Source organism: Diorhabda sublineata, chromosome X (genome assembly GCF_026230105.1).
Source record: "Diorhabda sublineata isolate icDioSubl1.1 chromosome X, icDioSubl1.1, whole genome shotgun sequence".
Taxonomy (NCBI): Eukaryota; Metazoa; Arthropoda; class Insecta; order Coleoptera; family Chrysomelidae; genus Diorhabda; species Diorhabda sublineata.
The window spans coordinates 6,626,527-6,652,243 of NC_079485.1; the positions used below are offsets into that span (position 1 = coordinate 6,626,527).

Consider the following 25,717-nt stretch of genomic DNA (forward strand, 5'->3'; position numbering starts at 1 on the left):
AATTTATAGGATTGTGTCAAAAATTTGTTACCTTTAATCTAATATTTCACAATTGATACGTTCGTTCAAATGAATATTTTACTGAAAATTTATAGTGCTTACTTTCAAATATAGTTAGTAAAACGATAGTTGTGACATTGTTCAAATGATTGCCAACCTAAAGAAATAATATTCACTTTTTGTATAAATTTTTACACTGGTGGCAATGAGAATCAACCAATCGGAACTGCTGAATACATAGGATACATTTTCGCATTTCGAGGTTATGTCTTTGACGTCACCTATATTGGTGGGTTTATTGTGCTTTTTGCTGTCTTTTTTGTATTTAAAGACATTTTCAAACATGTATTGTAGCTTACTTAGTTTTCATAGATTTTTTTATTTACTTTAGTGAAGGTAAGTTGAAGTTTTTTAAATCCTTTGATTTATTGATAAGCATATGCTGGTTTTTCATTATATTATGAGAATAAGTATCAAAGAGAGGTTCACAAATTGGAAAAACAGCCAAAAAGCAATCAAGCTATTCTAAAAGAAAATTATTAACTTTAGATAACTTAAATAAAGCAAAATTAATATAAAACTGTAGAAAGTTCATGACAAAATACTGTTTTGGGAGAGCTAATTTGTAGTTTGGTCTTATCACAACCTACGAATACTAACAGGAGTCCCGAGGGGGTACTGCCTTAATGGACACTTGACTTAGCAGATAATGCGGCGAGCAGATTCTGCTACGCAGAGGACGAAACCTCTATCTACATTCTCTAAGTGTGACATACTCCAGAGTATTACACCTGGCAGCTTATGAAATAGGAGACGAAAATCTCTAAGAGCTAGAGCCATCACACATTCTGAACATTCTAAGAGGAGTGAGATTAATAGATCAAATGTAAACACTAAAAAACCCCATTAACACAACAGAAAAGGAGGGACATAATAGATCTTCTGGGTCGCGGTGTACTTGATACCCAAATATACAAACATAATTGGTCTTATCATTCAAAAAAGTATGTGATACTTTTTAGCCATGGTTACATTCGTTTAAAGAAATCCCAGAAATCTGAAAGTGGTATAGTTGCAGCTGTCATAGAAATTTCAATAATTCAACTTTTAGATTTCTTTAAACGTATGTGATTCCCATCAGTGTTGCTATCGCTAAAAAGTATCACATACTTTTTTAATGATAAGATCAATTATTTGTATAATTAAAATACAACAGACTAACAAAATTTACTCATAACTCATCTCACTTTCCAATGCTATCTTTCAACATTGAAGATTTTGTATGAATTTTATTAAAAACTTTCTGTAACAAATTAGCTGTGAGTGAGCATCGAATATTGTATTGTTAGAAAACAGAATGCCGTATAAAAAGTTTCAGCTCAATACGACTAACGAAAATGCTTCAAATATAAAATTTTTAACTAACAAACACACAAAAGTGAGCTGATGAGAACGTTATAAAAATCTTGCCCATGACAGTTTACCGTTGATCGAACTCTTTGTATTTTATGAAAAGGACGGTGACGGCCATATTACTAAATGACCAATCAAAATGTATTTTGCGTGGACTGATAATTGAGCTTACTCTAGAAACGTGAGATATAGAATTATGTGTAAATGAACCTATGATGCAATCCTCGTCTCAATTGATAGATTGTGAAAACAATTAAGATTATTTGTATTTTAAGTTTGCGCACAATATTTCGCTAAACGACTATGTTGAAAATGCAAGATATTCAATATTGATCACTACACGTTCCAACTGATTGGAACGAGAAAATTTAAAAAATATGGGCCTATCACATAAAAAGGAAGTGATCTGTCATATAAACAATACATCGTGCTAAAAGTTTTTGGTTACGATTGTGATATTACACTTTAAACTGCTTCTATTCCTACTCCATTCCTTAGCCTTAAGTTTTATCTATTAGTAGTCATAGAAAAGTAGCTTTATTTGCTGTTTCGAATGGTACTTCATGGTCATTCAGCTCTTTGTTCGCGGTTTACATATAAATCATTTTATTCTATTTGTGATACGCGAAGAAAGCTATTGGCCGACGCAATGGTGGAATGTTATAAGAGTTTTTTAATTATCCAAGGAAGAATTGAAACTGATCGAAATGGAAAAGGAAAATGTCCGAAAGGTAAACCTCGTTGAAAAAAAAAATAAAAAATTTCTATCAATATCTTTTATTAACATAATTTGGCTAAAACCTAACCATTTACTACTCTGACACAATATTTTGTATTAATACTTCATTTCTGGTGTCAAAACAAAAAAATTAGTTACAGTCTGTTTCCTAAAATATTCATCATAAAAGGTATCAGATGGATGGTAACCGTTTGTTATGATTTACTCCATCTGATTCATTTTAGGAGAAATGTTTTAGAGCACCGACTTGTATGTTATGTGTTGCTCTAAGCCTTCGTATACAAAAGTAACTTAGTTCTCAAAAACAAATTAATATAAACATGATTAATTCCGTCATAAAACACGCATTTCAAATAAACGCTTTTTGTACCTGTTTTATAACGTGTATAATTGGAATAAAAAGTTTGTGTTTTTTAGTATATTTTTTTACAAAATTATCAATGACATAAAATTTTAAATCTATTATGTTCAGTACAACTTTGAAAACTATGTACAAAACATGTGTCAATGTAAAAAAATATTATAGAACTGAATGCTGAATTTAAAAATACCTACATTCATCAAAAAAAGATCACTTATGTTTTAGAGTTGATTCAAACGTATGTACAAGATGTATATAAAGAATGCATGGCTAATTTTTTGACAGGAGAACTGGCCAATACTGATCAAAAGTACTCTTACTAATATTCCAAAAAAGTATTTTCACGATTAAGACATTTGTTTTATATAAAATTGTCAATTATTTTTGTTTTAAAAATTGTTTAATTTAGATTGATGAAGCTACGTTCTTAGAAGCAATAAGTTTGCAAATCTGATCTTTAAAATTTCTTTCAACCCCAGCAAAAAAAAATTTGAGAACCACAATAAAGCATTCGAGCAAAAAAATTGTTCAAGTAGTAAATGGAGTAAGATCATGGAATTGTTTCCTTTATTTTTTTAGCACTGAATGTAAATAATCTATGAATAAATTTAAAAATATACGAAAAACAGAAAAAAATGCTATCAACTTTTTCACAAGTCAACAATTGGTAAGAAGGTAGTGTATAATAAATTATAGATAACTGTGGAATTACTTTTAGTGAAGTTTTTGATAGTGTGGCAATTTCGGTTAATTCCTGCTAAGCAATTTCTTCCAACATTTTAAACATGAAGCATGTGGTAGGGATATTTTTTCGAAATTACCAAGTTTTGCACCAAAGAACTATCCCTCCCGAGCTAACGTCAACAAAGATGTAGATTTGTTCAAGAGTCACAATTGGTAGAAGAATGTATGTGATGACATCATGACAATCAGTAATTTAGCGGAGTTAGAAGAGCCAAGACCGCAAAATGTGAAAAGAAATGTTAAACCAAGAAGAAGAGAAATCCGTGAAAGTTTATACAATATAAAAAATTATAAACGAAAACACACTAAAATAGAAGTAGCAAACAACATTTTACAAGTTATTAAAATAATTCCTTGAAGCGTCTATTTTACCATAAAAAATGTAAATTTAAATACATTTTCTCGCATTTTTTCCCCACCCTTAAATAAAATGATATGCTTTAGATTTGAAAATAGAGTACAATCTACTTTAGTGCTGACCAATTCTTACTAACTCACAATAAAAAACGATACGAATTTCGCTCACCCGTAGGCAACTTGATTTTTTTATAAATAGGGATCTTAAAGATTCGGTAAAGAATGTATAGGAAGTATAATTATGAATATATTCGAATAATCCTCAAAAATTACTCTTCATTTGACTGACTTAAATGATGTAATAAAATCTTTTTGTATAATAAAACACATACAGGTTTTAGCTTTGCTGAATGCCAAAAGAGCAAGCACTTTCAAGCTGATGTCTGTTGCTGTCACTTTCGAGCGAACAGTTCATTTTGCAATCTCGTCTTCTCTTTTTCATATTAAATCGACATGAACAACACTTAACACGTATATTGCCTAATTGGAAAATGTCAATTGATCAATAATCAGTCATTTCAAAAATCACAAATCACAATAAGTAATTGAATTACTCTTCAAGTTAGTATTTTCAAGTTCTTTTTATTAATATAAAAGGCCGAAAAGACGTAGAATCTCAGTGTATAGCCACTGGACTATGTTGAACACAAACCATAGAACTGTCTTCTTGTTCGTTAGTCTTGTTTGGGGGGTTGTGCTTAGGGGGCGTGCTTTCCATTCTATTTGTTGGGTAGGGTACATATTGTAGGGATGGAGGGCCGTGGTTCAACATAGAGGATTGAAACCGCTGTCGATGGATGTACCGAGATGGCGACATATCACATTCCATTGATGTGTAAGCGGATGATATATAATTTTGCTCGGAGAAATCTTTAGAACGTCCTACCAAGTTTAATCCTGAAAGAAAATAAGCATTCAATGTAACTTTTTATTTAAAGTTATTTGAATTGATAAATGTTCTGGTTTGTCTCCTTAGAAATTTCAGCTGAGCTTCCCTGAAAATTTTACAAAAAACAAAGCGAGACGCTTTTATATTTTAATTGGAATTAGATGATCTCGAATACCTATAAAAGAAGTTGATGACTATATCTGTTATGGAAAACTAGCAAATAATTTAATAAAATTACTGATAATATAAACATGCATAAAACACCAACTTAATTTTCATATTTTAAATTATGCTGTGTTTTCTAACTAAATTCATAGCTACTTTCTTCTATGACATGCAAATTAGTTAATTTATAACCGCTTGTGGTATGTTAATCTGAAAAACGGATTTTTTTTAAATACTATGCAAATTTGCAGTGTAGCCTGTTCACCCTATGTTATGACAATGCAAACAAAACATTTTATTATTCTTACATGTCAGAAAACAAACTAAAATAGCAAATCCAAGTAACACATGATGAAGGATCAATATGTTTTATTTTTCAGAAACACAAAAAAATTATTGATTAGTCCGAAAATGAAATTATTTTGATGGTAAATCAATTATAATCTTACTCAAATTTTGGTGCTTAACGCCATTACACACCAAATTAGCTTTTGGTTTAAGCACATTATAAACAAGTAAAAAACTAGCTTCTAGATTCATGATTCTGTGGTAAATATCGATATTTTATTTGATGACAATTAATCTCCGAAGTTCATAATAAAACTTTTGTAATAATATACTGGTTACGATCCAAATATCTGTGATATAGTTTACATGAGATTACTAATAGAGCATACAAAAAAATATTGGGAGTGAAACAAAAAATACTAATTTTATGTTCAGGAAAATATTTCACCAAGCATATTTTTAGGCATTGCCTTCAGTATTCATCAAAAATTCTCTTCAAATATCTTCTGTACATATACATATAAAACATAATAGAAAAATAAGAGGGTTATTCAATAATTTTCTTTGGGCGCCTATCATGAATTACAATTATCATCAACGTCAAGCAGATATACTATAATCTAATAATAGGAGAATAATAAGGAACACCTAGAACATGGATAAGTGACTTACAAACAATGAAAACCAGCAAACAACAACACACAAATTCTAAGAAGCGTTTTGAAATAAATGAAAAAACATAGCTTGCGATGAAAAAAGTAGAAAAGGAAACTGGTATAGAGAAATAAAAATGAGAAAAGTAAAACAGAAGATTATCAAGGATATTGAAGAGAATCAATTAAGAAAGGAACTAATGTTATAGCACTAACAATATTGAAAAGGGATAACTTTAAAAATAGGAAGAAGGCATATATTAGAAAATGAAGTTAACAAAGGATCTGAGAATAATTACAGATATAATAGAATAAAGGAAAAGAAAACAAAAAGCTGCACCTTAGACTCATTTTCAGTAGATATTTTTCTATCTTTATTGATAATCCTGTTTTCAAACAGTTTATGAACATCTTGTTAAAACCAAAGAATGAACATGGAAATTAAAGATACGAAAATATCAATAGTTTCAAAGTACTACATAGGTCTATATTTTAAAAACAAAAGTTAATGGTAGTGTAAATTACCTTAAATCACTGCAATTTTTTTCAGCCAACTCTATCTCTTAATTTTGATTGAATGTAGCTAATTCAAGATCCAGCATTTGTTAAATTATTTTGAAAATGCGTTATTAGAAATAAAATGTATAAATCAAAATTCTATGAGAAATTTTCTTATGCAACAAAGGAATAACGATAAAAAAAATAAAGCATCTATAAAATGGGGACTACCCAAATTTGAAAATGTAAAAATTGAATTACGTGCTTGGCATGAGAGTTCTACAACTTACCTCTTAGAAATATTAATTAAATATCCAATTGTAGACTTCAATATTTATTAACGTAAAATTGTGGAAATTATCTTGATGACGAATTTCCTAACGAGTCAAATGGGAGGGGGGGTCCATTACGTTGGCCTGCAAGATCATTTCTAGATCTTACTATTACTCATTTTATAGAATTGACTTATTTACTCAAGCATTTATAATATACCAATTCCTATTCATTAATGAGAACATCCTATTGCACTATTCCAAGATATACCAGTTTTTAATAACTTTTTAATTCAGATAGGCTGAGATTTATAAAGTCTTAAAAATACCCCAGGTCTTTCGACCAAGAATATCGCAAATTTATTAACATTCCTAGTTATTATTTGAGCAAAGTATCGATAGATGTCTAAAAACTTACTTCATACATGTTAATTGAGGTATTATGAATGACCTATTTAGAGAAATAAAAGATTCCATTAGAAATTCTTTTTATAAAGTACATTTATAATAAAGAAAACCAAATCTTCATAAACTATCAAAGATTGCAAAAATTAGAATATATTTTATTTTAATAATTCAGATTCATCACAAAACAAATTATATACCATTTTTAATAATATTTAAATTTGGAAGTGAAAACCAGCTAGGTATTATGCAATAAACTAAAAATCAAGGTTGTAGCTATGGAAATGACCCCCTCGATGTGAATGAAACAATGTAGATATAACATATAACAAATATTTTTGAAGAATCCCTTAGGTAATCGATGTTACTCCTCCTGGGCCTCATGAACACCTCAAGAAACGCAAAAGAAAACATTTCAATAATTTTACGAAGATATGCTGAAAAGAGCTACTAGAGAATGTAAATTCGACTAAATCAGTTCTATCCAGTACTTCCCTTTTCACTATATATCTGTGAATAAAATCCATACATTTTTTATAATAAACTAAATACGAGAGTAACAGCATTGAGAACAATTTGTCACATGATAAACATTTGTATCTTTTCTTTTGTGAATGTAGAATTTATTCTCGACCAAAAATGAGATAAAATCACAAAAATCCATGTTCGATAAAATTCTTTCACTTTTTTTCTCAATGCATTTTAATCAACATTGTATTTTCTAGTTTCATGTTACTCTTGTTACCAATTCAGAATTTTTTGTATTAAATTGAAATACAGACTTCAAAAAGTATGATTGCAAGTTTACAATACAACATCCTATTCGTCCACTTTGTTAAATGGTTCCTATTATTGTAAATTTTCACTTTATCACTCTCTTTCATCAAATTGGTAAGGGGAAAAATACAAGAATAATCATTTGGAGGCTCTAAATAAATTTGAAAAATTAGAGATCCTCATTTTCTATACTTTTTGATTAAAATATTTATATTAAATATCTTTATATAATTGAAAAAGTTCCAAAATTCAACACCAACCTGGTTTCAATGTGAAAATATGTAATTTTTTTATATTAGGAGTTAATTGCTCGAATTTCATTTATTATCTACAACTTATACTTTTTTTATGAAACAATTAGCTCAAATGTACAATATTATATGTAATGATTTAAAATTTATATATAACTGTCACATTTACCTAGTAATCAAATCTAATAACATTCTGTTAAGATCCAGGACATTTCTAAGACTTTATTATATATTGCTTTCAATAATCAAAATACCATAGCGGGATTTTGTATATCTTATTCTTTGATTATTAGAAATCTCAATATCTGAAACAAACAATATTCATTTAGACATACTTTCTAAAAATAAAATTTATAACCGTTTGCAAAAGGGATATTTCATTAATAAATAGACACAAAAACCTCGAAATGTTGTAGAATATTCATTGTTATCCGCTTTGAAATTGTCAAAAAACTTCTTGTTAAAAATAGTTCAAATAAATTTCCAATTTCCAAAATCATTGATACCTTAATTTTATCAAAAATACGTGGTATCAAGAACTTCATAATAAACTACAAGCAATGTCAATGGGAAAACAGTAACAACATTGGTAATTATAAAAAAGAAATTATCACTTATATAAAAGAAAATACATTTTTAATTAACAAAATGTTATAGACTACTGGGCAGAACTTTAGAAGCAGCAAAATCAGATCCAATCCAAACTTGCTTTATAGCCAAACAGGTTTAAAAGTGATTTGTAATTAAGGGCAGCATAATTATGCAAAATGTATATTTTGAATTAATCTCAGGCACACCTAATAAATGGATATAAACGTAAACTAACTCAACCTCCTCAATGGCTTCATCATATGATAATGACAAGAAGCACTCAGTGAGAAGAGGTCTAGCAGAATTGCAGATTCTGTGGGTAGAGGAATAAAGTCTAGTTCACCTAATTCTATAATGCAAGTATATGGACAAAATCCTTTAAACAAGAGACATGTAGCAGAGAGTTAATTAGAATGCTGGAATTGGAAGGAGAACTGTAGATGTCTAAAACAGCTTTAATATGTACAATGAATAAGATAGCAGACATACCCCCTAACTAAATCATATAAGCAGTTCCATAAAAACTTGATGAATTTTTACATATTTTCTTTCATTCTTATTAACTTGTTTATCACGCATTCATAAAATTACTGGAAAGATAATTTGAATTCTATAAATATTATCAACTAGTGTAAAGTTTTCCCAATGGCATAATTTCTACCGCTTCACCAACATTGACATATTTCAATAACCAGTTATTTTTTTTAGAAAGCAAATAAATGGTATAGTAGTCGCCAGCTATGAAGAGTGATATTTGTAACGGTGAAATGGGTTTACTGTTTTATCTACTCCAGATTCGTCAGTAACGCACCAGTAACAAGCATGTGCTGTTAATTTTAAAAATAATAATGAATTATATCTGGAAATAATCTTCATAATATAGAAGTATTGTTATTATAATAAGCTAGTTAAATAGTATACTATATTTGATTGTTTTAAGGATACTAGATCACCATTACGCTTTAGAACTGAGTGCTACAACTACTTAAAATCAACTATTAAATAAGACAGGTCGTCAAATCTTTTTCACAGAAATTTGTAGTAAGTAAAACTTTCGTCAAGAATAGCAACAATTTTTTCCTTTGGCACTTTATCTGTGGACACAGTGAAAATGAATAAAAAGTCTTATTTCATGCTATTTAATTTTAATGAAAACAAGCTTATTAACAATTATATATAAACTAAAGTAAAAAAACACTGTTCTTATTCTAAATTTAGTTATTTAATTATTATTCATCAGCTGTCAATAACATTTATTGATAATTTATGTAAACTAATTAGAAATTGGTATAAAATTTAGTTTAAAAGCTACAAACAATCTTTGGGATTCAACTGCTAAGGTGCACAAAAATTAAAAACTATTACTGATAATTACTTGTCAATCTTAGCTTTCTCTTCCTAGTTGGTTCTAGCTAATGTATAACTTTTATGTGTTATAATTAAGTAAATATATACATATAATAAAATCGTTTGAAGTATACATTATTTACAATTGCATAGTATATGACAGTTAGTAGTACGTCTGTATTACTTACCATGCTGACTACCTGAATTCGTCAGAGACGACATATCCAAAGAAGCGACTGCGGGACTAGAACTCGTACTATTTGCCGTGTTAGTGCTCTCGTCTGTAGTACGCTTAAAAAAATTGTGCTGCAAAGCATAATATGGTGTAATTCTTGTTTTAGGATCATATTCCAGCATGCGTAGAATTAGATCCTTAAACTTGAGATAATCAGACATGGTGTGTCCAATTTCACCTGTTCTTCTACCACCAGGACCTCCCGTCTCAACTCCTAAGATATCGTGAAGTCTTCTAGTACCTGGTATTTTATATTTTTTTCCATCTTTATTTTTCTTCAGTATGTACCTATAAGTTACATCTTCATTGAATAATACAACTACAACACTGATGGAAAGTAATTAGAAAATATATGTGGCCTAAAGTGATAACTTTTTTATAAATAAGTTGTCCCCAACAAAATTATTAATATTTTCACATCAGTAGTTTTCTATTAGGGATAGAACAATCTATTAACATCATCTACTGTTGGTGTTACTTTATTTTCAATCAATTTCTTCCAAATATTTATGTCTTGCTAATAAAAATTATATTCCAATTGAATTCAAATATCTATGACTTTGATGGAGGAATCCAATAGTGATATTGGTAAGATACCATTAACTAGGTACTGTTTTTAACCAAAACAGCGGTACTCAAACGGATTGGTTGGCCTTTTGAAAGATTTTATTTTCACATATAGAAGTTATAGAATACCATTTGATGGTAGTAAACAAAAATAAATGTATTTATAATTCTCTCACAAAATCAATGTGACGAAATTGAACTAACTTGATTTATTTTATGCACGTAAATAACAACAATCCAGACAATGCAAACACTACTGCAGCGAATGATCACTGATGAGTCCTCCACTAAAATCATTTAGAAGGGACTTAAATCACAACTTTTTATTATTACAATGTGGGGGATATTTAAACTTACCTTCTCTCTCCTTGAATTTTTTCAAAAAATTTTCGAGTTTTATTACTATGATCTAAAAGATGTTTAGGTGGCATACCCAGAACCTCGACGATTTTGTTCATCTGATCAATTTCATTGGCACCACTAAATAAAGGTTCCCCTGTATGCATTTCTACCAGAATGCACCCCAAAGACCACATATCTATAGCTAAATCATATGGAATTCCTAAGAGTACTTCAGGTGATCTATAAAATCTCGATTGAATATATTGGTATATCTAAAACAAACACAAAATACACTAAGAAAAAAACAATTTGCTACAGAATATTGTATTTTCGTTGATGAAATTCTTGTTATAATCTGATAAAAATCAGAACTAAAATATTAAATATTTTTTTCAATATTTTTTTTTATAGAAATATCATATTCTATGTATAGATAAATACATCAGATGACCAGAGTGATTAGAAAGAGAATGTTATCACTATAGTTAAGTAAACTTCATTTCATAGGATTTATAAATATTTTTACTACAACATTAAGTTCCAAATAGAGGAAAAAATATTTTTACATTCTAACTGTTAATAAAATATGGGGGGAATTAGACAGTAGTTTAATGTTGATGAGCTAGTATTAATTCCATACTGCTACCATAAAAAATGAAGAACTGATTCATTTATACTATTGATAGGAGGAATTTGTATTCAGGCAGCTGTACATATGAAAATATTTTCTAAAATTAATACCGGCTGGTGCTATTGATAGGAAATATCATGTGTAGAAGAGTTGAGGACTATTTTATATTATCAAGATATTAAAGAAGAAATTAAAAATAATAAAGAAATGCTATTTTAAAATCAAACTTAATAAGAATGAAGTTTATTTGCATGAAACTTGAATGTTAGATTCTTCCAACAACTATACTGAAACTGAAAGAGCATTTATGTTTAATGATTATAAAGAGAGTACATTTTTGAAAATTTATTTCTATATAGTTAATAAAAAATCTATATTTCTATAGGGATGTTCTTTATACATTGATTATCTTAAAAAATTATCTATTATTTTCTATCTAAATAATCTTAATGTTACTTACTCTTGAACCCAATTGGCAAGAACTTCCAAAGTCAACGATTTTAATAGCTGACCTTTTCGGATTGCATAGCAGTATATTTTCGGGTTTAAGGTCGCAGTGTATAATATTCAGTTCAGGAGTAGAAAGAAAAAGTAAGGCTGTACAAAGCTGCTGGGCAAATTTTCTAGTGAGATTCAATGATACACCACGAAAGTTGGTGTTTCGAAGTAAATCATACAAGTTATACGATAGAAGTTCAAATACTAGACATAAATGATTCCTCCACATGAAATGTCTTTTTAATTTAACTGAAATGAAAAAAACCGATAACAAATATTCATAAATAAAAGTATATTACACTCACCTATATAATATTTATTCTCAACGTCAGCTCTATTCATCATTTCTAATAACTTAACTTCGATTTGAGCCTGGTTAAGGAAAGGTTTCTTATTCTTTATAATCTTTATAGCCACATGGCATTTTTCCACATGATCAAATGCCTTGACGACTTGACCAAAAGAACCTTTGCCAATGAGAGAATCAATTTCGTATCTCTCCAGGAACTTTTCACCATTTTTCACTATGTAATCATGGTTATCATCATCATAACCATCATTGTAAATCTTCCGTTCTTTTTTATGAGAAGTGTCTTCACCTAGGATTTGGGCTGCCCTTCGTTTCTTTTTAGCATAGTATACCTGAAATTCAGATTGTTTTACAAAAAAAAATTTATCTGAACATCCTAACTATCCACTTATAAAATAAATAGAAAAGTTTCAATATACACAACAAATAAATAAATATTTTTCTGGATAGAAAAACATAAATTTCCTAATAGATGCTCATTACACTCAAATCTTCAACAAGTTAATAATGGCGTTTAGTTTGTACAGATAAAAGGTCATTTCACATAATTGATAATAACAAAATAGAGACTAGTTAAGTTAGTAAATTAATCTCACTAAAAATTTAAACAATATCAAACTGAAATGGATGATTTAATTAAAATTAGACCATATTTTGTAAAGCAAAGAAATTTAAATATATCTAGTAATATCTAGATAAATATGCATATGTTTCAAACCATCCGAATTGTAGCTGTTGAAAATTGGAAACAATATCAAACCAAAATGTGAGGACAAATGAAATTAAACCTTAATTTGTAAAAAAAATATAGATAATATCTAGATTCAGATAAACAGACTGATCTAGTCAAACTTCAAAATTTAGACAGTCCACATTATGGTTTTAAAAAGTTAGTAACAGTATTATTCAATAATAAAATAAAGAAAATTAGGAAGATTATATCATTATATAAAAAGTAAAAGATTGATATGAATTTTTGACATATTCAACTCATAAAAATAGATGTGTCACAGAAGGGTTTGTTTAAAATGGAATGCGAATAGCAAATAAAAATCCATTATAGTTCAGGAAGCGCAAGAAATGTAGGGCATTTGAACTACTGAAGCACCAAAATAATGATTCAATTAAATATAACTTACTTCGTTAATATGTTTATAAGTCTTAATTAAATCAACACTAAGTTTCCTAAGGGGAGCTGAAGAAGAATCCCTAAAGGTAGGTGGTATTCTCGCCTGCATTGCCTGAATGTCAGTAGATGATGAATTAGTCATGGGTGGAATTCCTAAAGTATCTTCAGCTACCAATCGACCATATAGAGGAATATGTCGTCTTTGAGTAAGAGTCATGTCTCCTCCTCCGCCAGGAGTTGCTGGCACTAAAATTGAATTTTAATGCTCAATTAATTGATTATGTTATTTCAACATGTTGCAATTAAAGTTAAGTAATATAAAAATTCAAATCATTGTGCTGCAAAATGGAATTGTGTTTTGATTTTTAAGAAAGAATATAAAATTACAAGATTATAGCTTTAATAGAAGTGTCTATATTAAACGTTTTAATGGCTGGCCGTTATAAATCTATCTAACTGCCCTTAACTTGTTTATACTTATAAAAATAAAGTAGAAAAAGTATATCAATATTATGTTCTTTGTACATAATCCCATCCTTCTATGGAAAGACGGGGTTTCCAAAACGCGAAATACATTGCTGACAATAATTAGAGGAACTAATCTGTATGTCTTAACAATTTAATTTATTGTAATAGAAAATCTAATCTAACTTGAAAGAATTGTTTTCTGTTACTATAAAGACTGGAAAACTAATAATAACAAAATTAATATGAATTTCAGAAAAACTACAAGATAATGATGGCTCATTTTACAAAAAAATATATTATTTTACAAAATAAGACATCTATATAAGAAAGAAGTCTTGATGTTTCTGCGCCTATTACTTCAATTTTTATAGTACTATCGAGTTAATATTTGTCTTGTTGATTGTAAATTTATCTGAAAAAATATACATCTTTCAAGTTTTATTAGATTTTTATTTGGTTGAAATCAATAGAATATTAATATTTATTCCTCTACATATTTTTGGGCAGTACAATTAGTTTATAAAAGCAGCAACCTCGCAGAGATAATTTAGCTATGTACAAGTTTGTAAGGCTGCTTACATCCCACTTTTGTTTCACATGCTGGCCCAAGGGGTCGCCCTATCACTAAAAACTTGTTATAGATGTGGACTGGTAATTGCAATTCACAGAATCAAGCTAATATAATAATAGTTATACTTTCAATATTCATTCAAGCATTATCAGAATTTGACATAATTAATTCGTCATAATGATTATTGGTATCAAGTAAATGGATGAATGTTGATTTATGTATAGAACAAAATACTTGATATCCAGTAATCAGTATATTTTCGTCACACATTAGAAAAAATTATTAACATTATAAAAAAATCATTCCAATGAATATTTGAAGTAAACTGATAATATTTCAAGTCATAATGCATACTTTTAAAAAGTGATAAGTCAACAAAAGATTTACCAAGCATTACTTATCATGTGAATGACATGGTAATAAGTGTTCAACGGATTAAAAGTGGTAAATTATTTTTTACGTGTTTTGAAATAAGGTATTTTCGATGACTCTATTAGCAGGTGCGTAGCTATAGCCGTATCAAAAATATGAGATCCCCCAACTACAAGCACCCCGAACCCACTTAAGAAGAAATTCGTAAAATGTTACCCACATCATCACTCAAACTTGACCATATCACTTGCTACATAAAAGTTTTCGATACTGAAGCAAAGAAATCTAATAAAATATATGCGTTACAAAGATATTTTCTTGACGAATTAGGAGTTGGACAGTGAGAGAATTTTAAATTGATATTAAGCATAAACCCCTTCATTTTACAACAGATCAAACAAAGAAAGAAAAAAAATTGAAACAACAAAGTTATTTCTTCATGCCTTAAAGAAAAAATAAATAAACAAATAATGTTTCACAAATTAATGTAATCGCGGATCTGCAAATAGTCTAAATAATTTAAATAAAACGTTTTTTTTTATCTTTCATAGTCCTTTCCAATGCAAAATGATTGATTTTTTTATTTATTTATTTTCACCTCCGTTGATGAAACCAATTATTTTAATTAAAATAAATCTATAACTTGCTTCTTTTAAAAAATAAACAAACAAACAAGACATCCTATTCTGTGAAAATCGAAAGACTTCATAAAAGCGTAATTAAAAATATAAAACTTTCTTGAATAATTGGTAATAATTATTATTCACATATAATTGATTGTTAAGTCATTCTGAAATTACCTGCAATTTTGAAAATTTGTTTTTTTTGTAGAATTTAGCAACCTTTTGGCAACACTGCCGGCGTCAATAGACATTAGCTATTGTGGGATTTACCCTTTTCAGTTGAAAACCAGAGCAGTGACAAGTTCCTATTTACACTGAGAAAATAATTCTTATTTAGTATTTACTAATTTGTTGTTGAACATAGAAACTTTGGTACCACGTTTGGTTTATTGGTGTAAAATAAGTGTTTCGTCACTCAAAGACTAATAAAAATTTCTAAGATTTGTTTATATTATTGATATTTTGAATCCTTAAGTTCAAATAATTTCCAAGGAAATCCATGCTGTATTAATTTTATTCATTTATATTATTAGATTCTTCCAGTGCAAGCTGTTCAAAGGAGTTCCTGTAAATACGAGGATGTATTGATATATAGTTAGCCTAGACCAGTTCCATGCATAAAAAAATATTGCGTTACCATAGCAACGAACAATAACTTATTAGAAGTGAGAATGTAAAGTTTGACGTCAAAAAAGTAAACCGGAGTTACGCAATAAATTAAAAGTAAAAAGATGTCCACCGAAATTGTGAAAATCGAAAAATTGGAGTATTGAGCCATCACCAAGTACCTATATTTAAAAGGGTTAAAAGGTAAGCAGATTTACGAAGATATGCTTAATACCCTTGGTGATCAATGTCCTTCGTATGCGACCGTGAAAAATTAGACTGCAAGCTTCAAAAGAGGTAAATTTTCCATTGAAGATTGCCGTCCGACTATCATCTCTTTCCTCAATTTAAATAAAGTTTAAAGGTCGTAAATTTTCTTCCAACAGTAATAAAGCTGCGGAGGTCTGGTTTGCAGAGCAAGAAGAAACATTTTTTTTGAAAGGTCTAGAGACGTTGCAAGTTCGCTGTAATAAATGTATACAATTAATAGGAGAATATGTTGAGTAATAAAATATTTTGACATTGAAATTTTGTTTGGTTCTATAGTAGGCTAAGAATTTTTCAATATATCCTCGTAGAATCATACCACATTAATGATCCTATGAAGTTTGAAGAATTTAATAAATTTTCCTCAGATAGAGGAAACTTTGATAACAACTGTACTGAATGCGAACGAAAAATAATTTTAAGCTAGAAGTATTTTCATTACTCATATTTAAATAAGGCTGGTATAAAATGAACAAGAGCATGGCAATGTTATTCTAATATTTTAAACAAATCATTTTGCCTCTTCTGTTGGTTGTTAGCAGATCGTAGAAAAAATTGTACTCTTCCGCATGGTTTAATGATGTTTCCATTAGAAGCAATTTTACACTATGTCTGATACATTGATACTTGATTGCAAAGTGGAATCAACAACAAAATCACTTTCAAGCGAGATGTATATTATTATTATTATTACATCATGTAATTAATGTTATAATTTAGGATCATGAAATTTCCCTTTAAGAGGCCATGATTCTGAATCTGGAAATTTGAAAACAATTTCATGCTTACTATCTAATTTTGGTCCTATTTGGAAATAACTTTTAAAGCCTAAGGTAAAATGTATTGTTTAAGCCCTACGATTCAAAATGAGATAATTAATTTACTTAGTACCACAGTTAGGAAAAAGATTATTGTAGAAATTTAAAAAGCCTTAATCCTGAAAAAAATTTAATAACTTTCTGTAGTTTTTCAAGACATCTTGATAATAGGAAGTAATGTTTATGTACCTATAGGATTGAAAATCCGCAAGTTCTTTTTGGGATTTACATTAGTAGTTGATGGTAGTGGAGAAGGACTTAAAACTAAAATTTAAAATACTGTTGAAGACTATGGAATTTATTTGTACAAATGTAAAAAACAGGGTTATGATGGAGCAAATGTTATGTCAGGTGTATATGGAGGGTTAAAAGTTCTGATAAAAGAGCATGTATCAAATGCCAATTATGTTAATTGTGGGACACATATATTAAATTCAATTTCAATTAATGCTGCTAAATGTGTTCCTGAAATCTCAATAAATTTTTTCATAATTTGGAAAAAATATATACTTTTTTTGCCAATAGTATAAAGTCAATGTTAAATAATCATTGATCTCAAACATATAAAATTACTCTACTAAAAGTATCTTCTACTAGATGGTCTTCTAGAAACGAGCTTTGTCGACTATTAGAAAAGATTTTTCGTTAAAAATGAAAACTGTGTGCCAACTAAATTCAACTTCTACAAAAAAAGACAAATGTGACAATAGCATTTTAGAGTTTTTTAATGCATTTCATTTATTTCCTTCACTATTTGAAATCACTAACTCTGTTTTCAAGACACTACAGAATTAAAATATTGACTTACAGAAATTTAGTATCTTACTATGCAATCTTTTGAAAGAGAAGTAAGAAATCAAAATTAATTTCAAGATTTGCTAAACCCAAGGTCTAGCAAAACAGTGAGGGATAAAAAATTATTCCATTTTTTAAACTAAACAAAGATTTCAAAACCTCTGTGATCTGAGCAATACATTTGTAGTGTTACATAGTAGAAACCCTTGTTTTATTCAAGTGAAATACTAAAAAAAGCTGAAAAACTGACAGCTAAATACAGTAAAGACATGTCAGTTGATCTGCATGAACAATTAATTGCTTTGAAAACATGCTTAATATCAGAAATTCAGAAAATTCACGGAATTATTACTCTATTTAGCCTACAGAGGCCAAATATCTTGAACAACTGAAATAGTTTTCTGCTATGGATGATTCAATAATAAATTTGCCAAAAAAGGCAAGAAGATTATTTATTTCAATTGTTTTGCTCAATAGCTTCTAGAAGCATTTATTGTAAGTAATAAGAAGCACTCAATAAATGTTTTAATTGTTCAACAACAGTGCTTTTGTTTCTTTGTGAAAAATATTGGGCTTCTCTGCAGTTGGGTTGAAGTGCCCATAACAACTTTTGATATAGGATACATCTAGGGCAAGTTACGCCCCCTTCTATTATTAATAACTAGCCCTATAAACTAGTGTTGCATTGTTAGTTATTTTATTTGTATAGTAATAAATGAGTTTTAAATAAACTTTCTGATTAAAGCTGTGGCACTAAAATGGTTTCTACCTATGTGAGATGGAAATGTTTCCAACAGGTCAACGACTTCACCCCTCTCAGCATTACTCCATAAAACAGCTTTGATTTTATGATTACTTTTTGATGTGTTTTGTAGCAAGTTGTTATTATAGAAATAATAAATATAATCCATTGCATCAGCTGTTCATTGAAAGAAAATCTCTTAAAAGTGCATACCTGAATTGAAGTTTATAGTGAACTATAATTGCATTCATTCATCAGTCATTAAAAAGACCTTTAGTACACTTACTAAACTAGACTGTGCTAGTTTTGGAATAATTAATCATTTGCACTCCGTTGTCGCCGTATTTGCGACATTAAAATGTTAACATTGTTTACTGATTTATCTAAAGTGTTCATGATAAATTTACATTATGATAAGTGCTTTAATGATTTCAATTTCTTTTCCTCATAAGTATAACGTTATAATCATTCCTGCAGTGAAGATGGAAGGCGAAAATTTTGTTGTAAATTGTGAAATAAGTAATTTGGAAGATGATTTTGCATTGCTTGGCGACGATTTAAGTGAAATACTAATAGAAGATCATTTATGAACAGATAGTAACGTATTAGTAGTTAGAAAAGTCAGATCAATTGGAATTATTGAATCTAATTGATAGGATTAAGATACACCACCTGTAGGCAGCAATAGAGTTTTATCACGGGAAACGACATTCCTATACAAAAAAAACAAATAAAACTCTTTTCAAAGATTTTATATGGCATATATAACACGACACAAATAAGGAAACATTTTGGCCTTTATGGGTGTAATTTTGAATATGTGAACTATGGTTTTACCAAATGTACATGATTATTGGTCTTCTGGTGCAAATATCAAAATGTCATTTTTTTCTAATGTTTTCACTAGAAGAATATTTAACCGATTATTTTGTGTGTTAATTTGAAAAAAGTAAATCAGAAGACGAATTCAACGGATCACCAATTTTATGAATATATCAATTTAAAATTTGAAGAATATTTTATACCAGGATCAGATATATGTGTCGACAAATTGGTAATAAAATTCAAAAGTAGAATTAGTTTTATAACCTACAACCCGAATAAGTCTACAAAATGAGGCATACTGTGTACAATAAAAATAATTCGCAAGGACATACCCATTAAAAAACCCAATTTGGGTAACAATGAATCAATCACTTATAAAAAGGAAGGAGAGATGATATTGTCAATCATAACATCCTATTGTGAAAATCACATGTTTTTGTTTGGACATTTTTTTCTAGGATTCAAGTGGCTCCAGAACAATTTTTGCTTTAAGAGAAGAAAAAACAGATTTCTCCTTAGATGAAGAATATTTTATAAAAATTTTTGGTAGGATAGGATATTAATGAAAGCTGACACTTATTATCTCAGGACATATGTTAGATTTTTATCTAGTTAGTTTTGGCTCAATTTTTAATATCAACACAAATGAATTCAAATAGCTTTTGCACTGTTTTATTATTTCAACACATGTATTGCTATAATCTAGCAAATCACAGTCTCGTCAAGTTATATATAATGTTTTGAATTATTTCATTAATTTAATTCAAAGAACTTATACCTAATAATTTTTAACCATCTCATTGTTAATTAAATGTGAACATTGGGTATTATGAAATTAAAAATTTTATTGTTACATATCTCATGTATCAACTTCCTAAAATTTGTGGCATTGACTTACTTTAATTGTAAATATTTGTTGTACTTATTAGAAAAGGTATTTACACACTAATGTAGGTGCATAAGAATCCTGTCTTATTTTTAACTGGGACACCTATTCAAATGTTCAATTTCACCCTAAACTTGTTTGAAAAGAGGTTACTATTTTTTTAATTGAAAAATAAAACTATAAAATTCTTAATTGTTGGAAAATATATGTTAAATATGTGCTTCAAATAAGATATATTGGATAAAAGCAAGCAACCATAATAATTTGTTCATATATTCTCAATAGATAAAAATTGGTGAAAATCGAGGTAATTATGAAATATGTCAAAACTTTATCAATTTATTGTTAGTTTATTATATTGGCAGTGAATATTATTATTGTATAATGAAGTTATTGAATGAAGTAGGTCAATTATTATAACACTATATAATAAAGGGAATTCATATTATCAAACTGTTAGATACATAAAGGTATAGTACTAGAAATGTGAAAAAATGTTACAATAAAACGATTTAGTGAATAATACAAAGAAAATCAAACTCACAATGATACAAGAGCTTTTAAATGAATAATCAAACAAAATTGGTATGTTAATTACATATGGCTAATTGAGTTTACTATGGAATGGGGAGATATGTTACAAGATCCACATGCCACAGAGAAATCAAGAAACTTAAATTTGGGTAGTAAAAAATGACATGTATAGGTAACAGCAAAGTAGAATCAACCATGAAAGAAATAAGAGTTCAATGAGATAATCAGAAATGAAGAGTGAATTTCTGGAATCCATTATGGAATAAACATCAATGCCAAAGGTGTCTGGTAGATACATTCTATAGATGGTATTGTCAATACAAATAAATATTTATAGAGGAGGATTTTATATTCCAAGTGGGGCTGTGTGCCATTCATCAAAAACATTTAAATGGTTTAAGTTCAATATTCCAATGTTTGAATGGATCTCAAGCAGTCCTAACCCACCCCTCATAGACTCCAGCAAGATCAGTGGAGGTACTCAAATTCGGGCTTTGAGAAATGTGGTTTTACAGCACAAAATTATTCTCAAGTTATAAATAAAATGTCTATAAGAATTCATGCTGTTCCAAAGCTAAAAGCAATGTAGCACAACAGTAAAGTTTCATTAATGTTTGAGAAATGTCGTTTACATGAACTTCATTAATATATCATTATTTTAGATTTTTTTTCACAATAAGTTGTAAATAGGGAAAATGTTTCAAGGATCAACACATAAAACTATGAATATATTTCTAATCCTAATGTTTTTGTCTGGTAATAATCAAACAAAAATGTGAAAGAGATTCAGTTAAACACAATAGGAGGTCTAAGGAGGCAGAGTAGAGAATATTGCAGTTTTTTGTGGCACCCAATAATCTTTAAACTGTGAAAAAGCTTTTTGAATGAAAACATCAGGCACTAAAAATGATGGCATGGCACATTGCCTGGACTTGAGGCATGAAAAAGTTTTTATGGGATCAGCTTGATAGAAAGGAGTGACAATAAGCTCAATTTACAAAATATTTGTGAAAAAATTGTGAGACATGGTAAAATGAAACAAAGATAAAATTGAGAAATTTAGATTAGGTTTCATTATTTGTTCTACTTTAAAAAGATTTTTATTTTAATTACCAAGTACTTAGTAGCAATAGTATACATACTATAATGTGATTCCAAGTCTTCCATGTTTTTGATATTCCCTTGAAGATATCATATATAATTTCAAAATTGATTGGCTTAAATTCATATAATCCTGCTTTATTCATTTCTTATAATTTAATACTAAATGAAATATATTAGTAGCTTTCCAAACAAAATTAGTGTTTTAGTTCCAATCTCACAATGATGGGAAGTTGAAATATATACATATATCTTATATATAGGAATACTATTATAAAAATCATTGGTAAGTTGGCAGGGAAACACTAAAAAGTTATCCCCCAATCATTAAAATGTTATCCTTTAACCTATATTGTTAAATTGAAAGTGGGAGTCAATATACAAAAATATATATCAGATCAGTTTTATTTCATTTAAAAATACTGTGCCAAAAATGCACTGCATTCTATAGCTTGAATTTGTGGTACATAAGACACATCTAGATTTTTTTAACCACAATTTTCTAAAAATATATGAGATATCTAAGATTGATAAATTCATGTGGGGGGAGATCATTTTAAGATATGAAAGATACCTACTTTTTGGTTTATTTTTATCCATGAGCATTACGTGTTCTTGCTTGTGCCACGCCATGGACAGTAGAAAATGGAAAAAAATGATTCTGGTTTTCTTTGTTTTTCTCAACCCACGGCTGATTGTATGATGCAGCCGGGGTTAACATATAATAATCCAACTTAATAACAACCAGCTCCCATGCTGTCACTGGGTAAACAATCCCGCGTGCTTAAGGCCACTAACCTCCCGCTTTCCAAGGCCAGCCGATATTATGCTTTCACAGACACAGGCACTTCCGTTTCGAGAGAGACGAAGATAGAAAAACAACAACCAGTCAATCTGACGAGCACAACATTCTTCGACTACAGGATACTCTTGAGTCTTCAGGAAATATTGTAGCACGATTGGGGTATATTGGTTAGGCCGCATGGTATAAACATTTTTAATTAATTATGAACTGAAAAGCCGCAAGCTAAACACGATTGAATATATCAAAGTTCACTCCCCTCGTCTCCTGAAATGGACTGATCGCTCTCGATTGACGACAAGACAGTCACAGCACTTCACTGTACACAAGAAAAAACTCTGAAGCACCACTGAGCAAAACAATAACAAGTGTGCACACATAGCACATTCATAAATTAAACCAAATTTAGGTTAAATTAATGCCTAACAATAAATCACTCATATGGTTAAACTCCTAAAAATACTGTTTTCAGGCCCACATGTAGGTATTTGGATCATTCACCTTTATTGCTGTTTTCCACTCCACGTGTGTTAAATTCTCACTTCCCGACAGCTTAAAAGTAACACTAACAGTTAAATATGTAAACTAACTTGTATGAAACTGTATAATTCTCACAAACTTCCGCTTATTACTTTCAAATTAAATAAATAATTTTATTTTGATGGTGTAGCACACCCCTAAAACGCAACAACATGGCAACTCGCAACTAAGTAGAACCAGCGTTGCCATTGTTCGTAGCGTCCAACCAACTTAAAAATCCATATTAAATACTATCCTAAATTATTCCTTTCAAGAATTTTGAACGTGATCTTTTTAATCATTCTTCGCTTTAACAGTTCACTTAATCACATGATAAAGTCACAAAAAATATTTTAAATTATTACAAAACATGGCAACATAACACTAGTGCTGCTATCTACCGATAAAGGGTGAAATACTAGTAGTCAAGGTTATAATTCTCAGGGCCGGTTTATCAATTGCAGTTTTTATCCAGCAGTTAGGTATCTGTCTGATAAAAGTAACTTGCATATAAAGTTCCAGTTGGGTTTTTAAGGTATTTTTTATCCACTAGTTTATCAACTGTCAGATAAAGAATGTTGGTAATTGTGATGGATGATAAATATAACAGATCTGATTGGTTGTTTGCTTCACTATATCTATGTTTTATACTTCATTGGAATATTTCTGTCATTGGTGATCAGGGCATGTGCACTGGAATAGGAGAAGTTCAGGAAAATTTCCAACGCCATCTCTGTTACTGGCTCACATCTATAAGTTTTCTTTTTGGTGTTTTTATTTTTGAATGTTTGTCAAACTGGATTCTGAAACTAAGCTGCAATCAAGCATCGAGAAACAACCAAAATTATTGAATGATATAATCTTAGATTTAATGAACAACATCCATCTTGCAGAGGTGTATAAATTCTTTGCAAAGGTGTTTGATATTGTTTGTTTATTAGCTATTTGCATTTTTGTGCATTTAAAAGTTATTATTTGTTGCGAATTGTGCTGTCGTGTTTACTTACTCAATAAGAGTAAAGGCCTGCTGTGTGCCAGGATTCACGAATAAGCAAGCGATAAGGTGAGAGTAATATTTACTATTTATGAACATAAAAATATTTAAATTGAAATCAAGTTCATATCTATACGAGAATAACTCTTTTCTTCCTAACTTCGTTAATTTTTATTTAGGAAGTCATTTTGTTGAATGATTTTATCCTTATTTACTTTTTTATAGACATTCCATTCTTACAAATGAAGACGTTTGCAGAATTTGGTTGCCAAGAATAAATAACCCCAAGTTAATGCTTGCAGATACAGTATTATCATCACATAGAATATGTGATATTCATTTTGAACCAATTTGTAGAAACCCCAATGGCAGGTTAAAAAAACTTTCACTGCCAACTCTATATTTACCTGGTAAGTACTTATATTTACTGTGACAATAAATTTCTTATGAATCCTAGTGAAAAGTTATGCAGAGAAAAAGAATTGCTATTTCCTCCAATAGTCAATGTCTCAATTTGTAAACCATTCAATAGAAGCTCAAAATATACAGGATTAGATCTTGTCACTCCTTATGTGGTAGGTTCAGTATCGAAGAAAGTCTCAAATGCCACTTGTGTAAAAATATAATATAGTCAAACGAATTCATTAATATATTCTAGGGAACATAAAAAAATGTTTTATGTGTGCTTTCAGCAAAATTCTGTGATATTTTTAAAAGTTTTTCTGATAAAATTTTCAAAAGATTGCCCTAGTTAATCAATTCGTTAGGCATAAAGAAACAAATATTTCGTTTGGAGGATTTGACAGACATATCCTCAATATTTTGTTCAGGATTATGTAAATATGTTTGTAAATATTAGTTTTAACATATGCATCTTTCATTACATATGTATTATTAATAAAATTTTTAAGGTCAAAGATCAACAATATAAAGACTATGATGTTGTGATGAATATGGCATGTGTTAAATATAGGGAAAGCTGCAAGAAAGACAACGATAATCATTAATTAACCATGGTTATAAAATCAGTTTTTTATATACCATTGTATGTACCATGTACAAAACATTTTTTAAACACGCCAATATTTCAAAGTTGACAGTCCTAAACCTGCTAAAATGTGAAGGAAAATTTTTTGTTTGTGGATATAGTTACAAAATTTCAAAAACAAAATAAAACTTATAATAATAATCCTGTGTTTCATTATTCCATCTACCTATATCTAATATAAACCATTTAATACTGAAATTTAGATGGTCCGACCCAATTGTCACATAAATTGTAAATGAAACCAAAATATTTTACAAAATACTTTATTTAAACAGCATTTTAGT

At 29.1% G+C, this 25,717-nt stretch overlaps 1 protein-coding gene and 1 long non-coding RNA gene across 4 annotated transcripts; one reads left to right on the forward strand and one right to left on the reverse strand.

Annotated features, from left to right (window-relative positions):
- Positions 1-2,077: 2,077 nt before the first annotated feature.
- LOC130451675 (serine/threonine-protein kinase minibrain) lies at positions 2,078-23,783 on the reverse strand. 3 transcript variants are annotated; one of them, XR_008910775.1, is made up of 8 exons: positions 22,649-23,728; positions 13,473-13,708; positions 12,329-12,665; positions 11,986-12,272; positions 10,910-11,166; positions 9,939-10,273; positions 6,398-6,523; positions 4,374-4,511 (listed from the first exon to the last, which is right to left on the reverse strand). XR_008910775.1 is itself a non-coding variant. In XM_056790847.1 (7 exons), exons 1-7 carry the CDS (start codon positions 22,701-22,703, stop codon positions 4,231-4,233), a joined length of 1,788 nt encoding a protein of 595 aa, XP_056646825.1. In that variant the 5' UTR covers positions 22,704-23,783; the 3' UTR covers positions 2,078-4,230. The 3 variants fall into 3 exon arrangements, 2 of the variants coding, with proteins under 2 accessions (XP_056646825.1, XP_056646826.1); XM_056790847.1 differs by lacking the exon at positions 6,398-6,523 and having other exon boundaries at positions 2,078-4,511; positions 22,649-23,783; XM_056790848.1 differs by lacking the exons at positions 4,374-4,511; positions 6,398-6,523 and adding an exon at positions 7,840-8,117.
- Positions 23,784-24,150: 367 nt separating this feature from the next.
- Positions 24,151-25,574, forward strand: LOC130450925 (uncharacterized). Its single transcript, XR_008910647.1, has 3 exons — positions 24,151-24,454; positions 24,611-24,795; positions 25,297-25,574. It is a non-coding gene; the product is annotated as an uncharacterized LOC130450925 (long non-coding RNA).
- The last annotated feature ends 143 nt before the right edge of the window (positions 25,575-25,717 follow it).

Excerpts from the sequence above, each read along its gene's own strand:
- LOC130451675 (XM_056790847.1), bottom strand. The coding sequence starts at position 22,703 with ATGGCGTGGCACAAGCAAGAACACGTAATGCTCATGGATAAAAATAAA. Across the intron at positions 11,167-11,985 it reads CTTGCCAATTGGGTTCAAGA|ATATACCAATATATTCAATC; the intron begins GTAAGTAACATT and ends TGTTTGTTTTAG. Across the intron at positions 4,512-9,938 it reads GAATTCAGGTAGTCAGCATG|GATTAAACTTGGTAGGACGT; the intron begins GTAAGTAATACA and ends ATTTTCTTTCAG.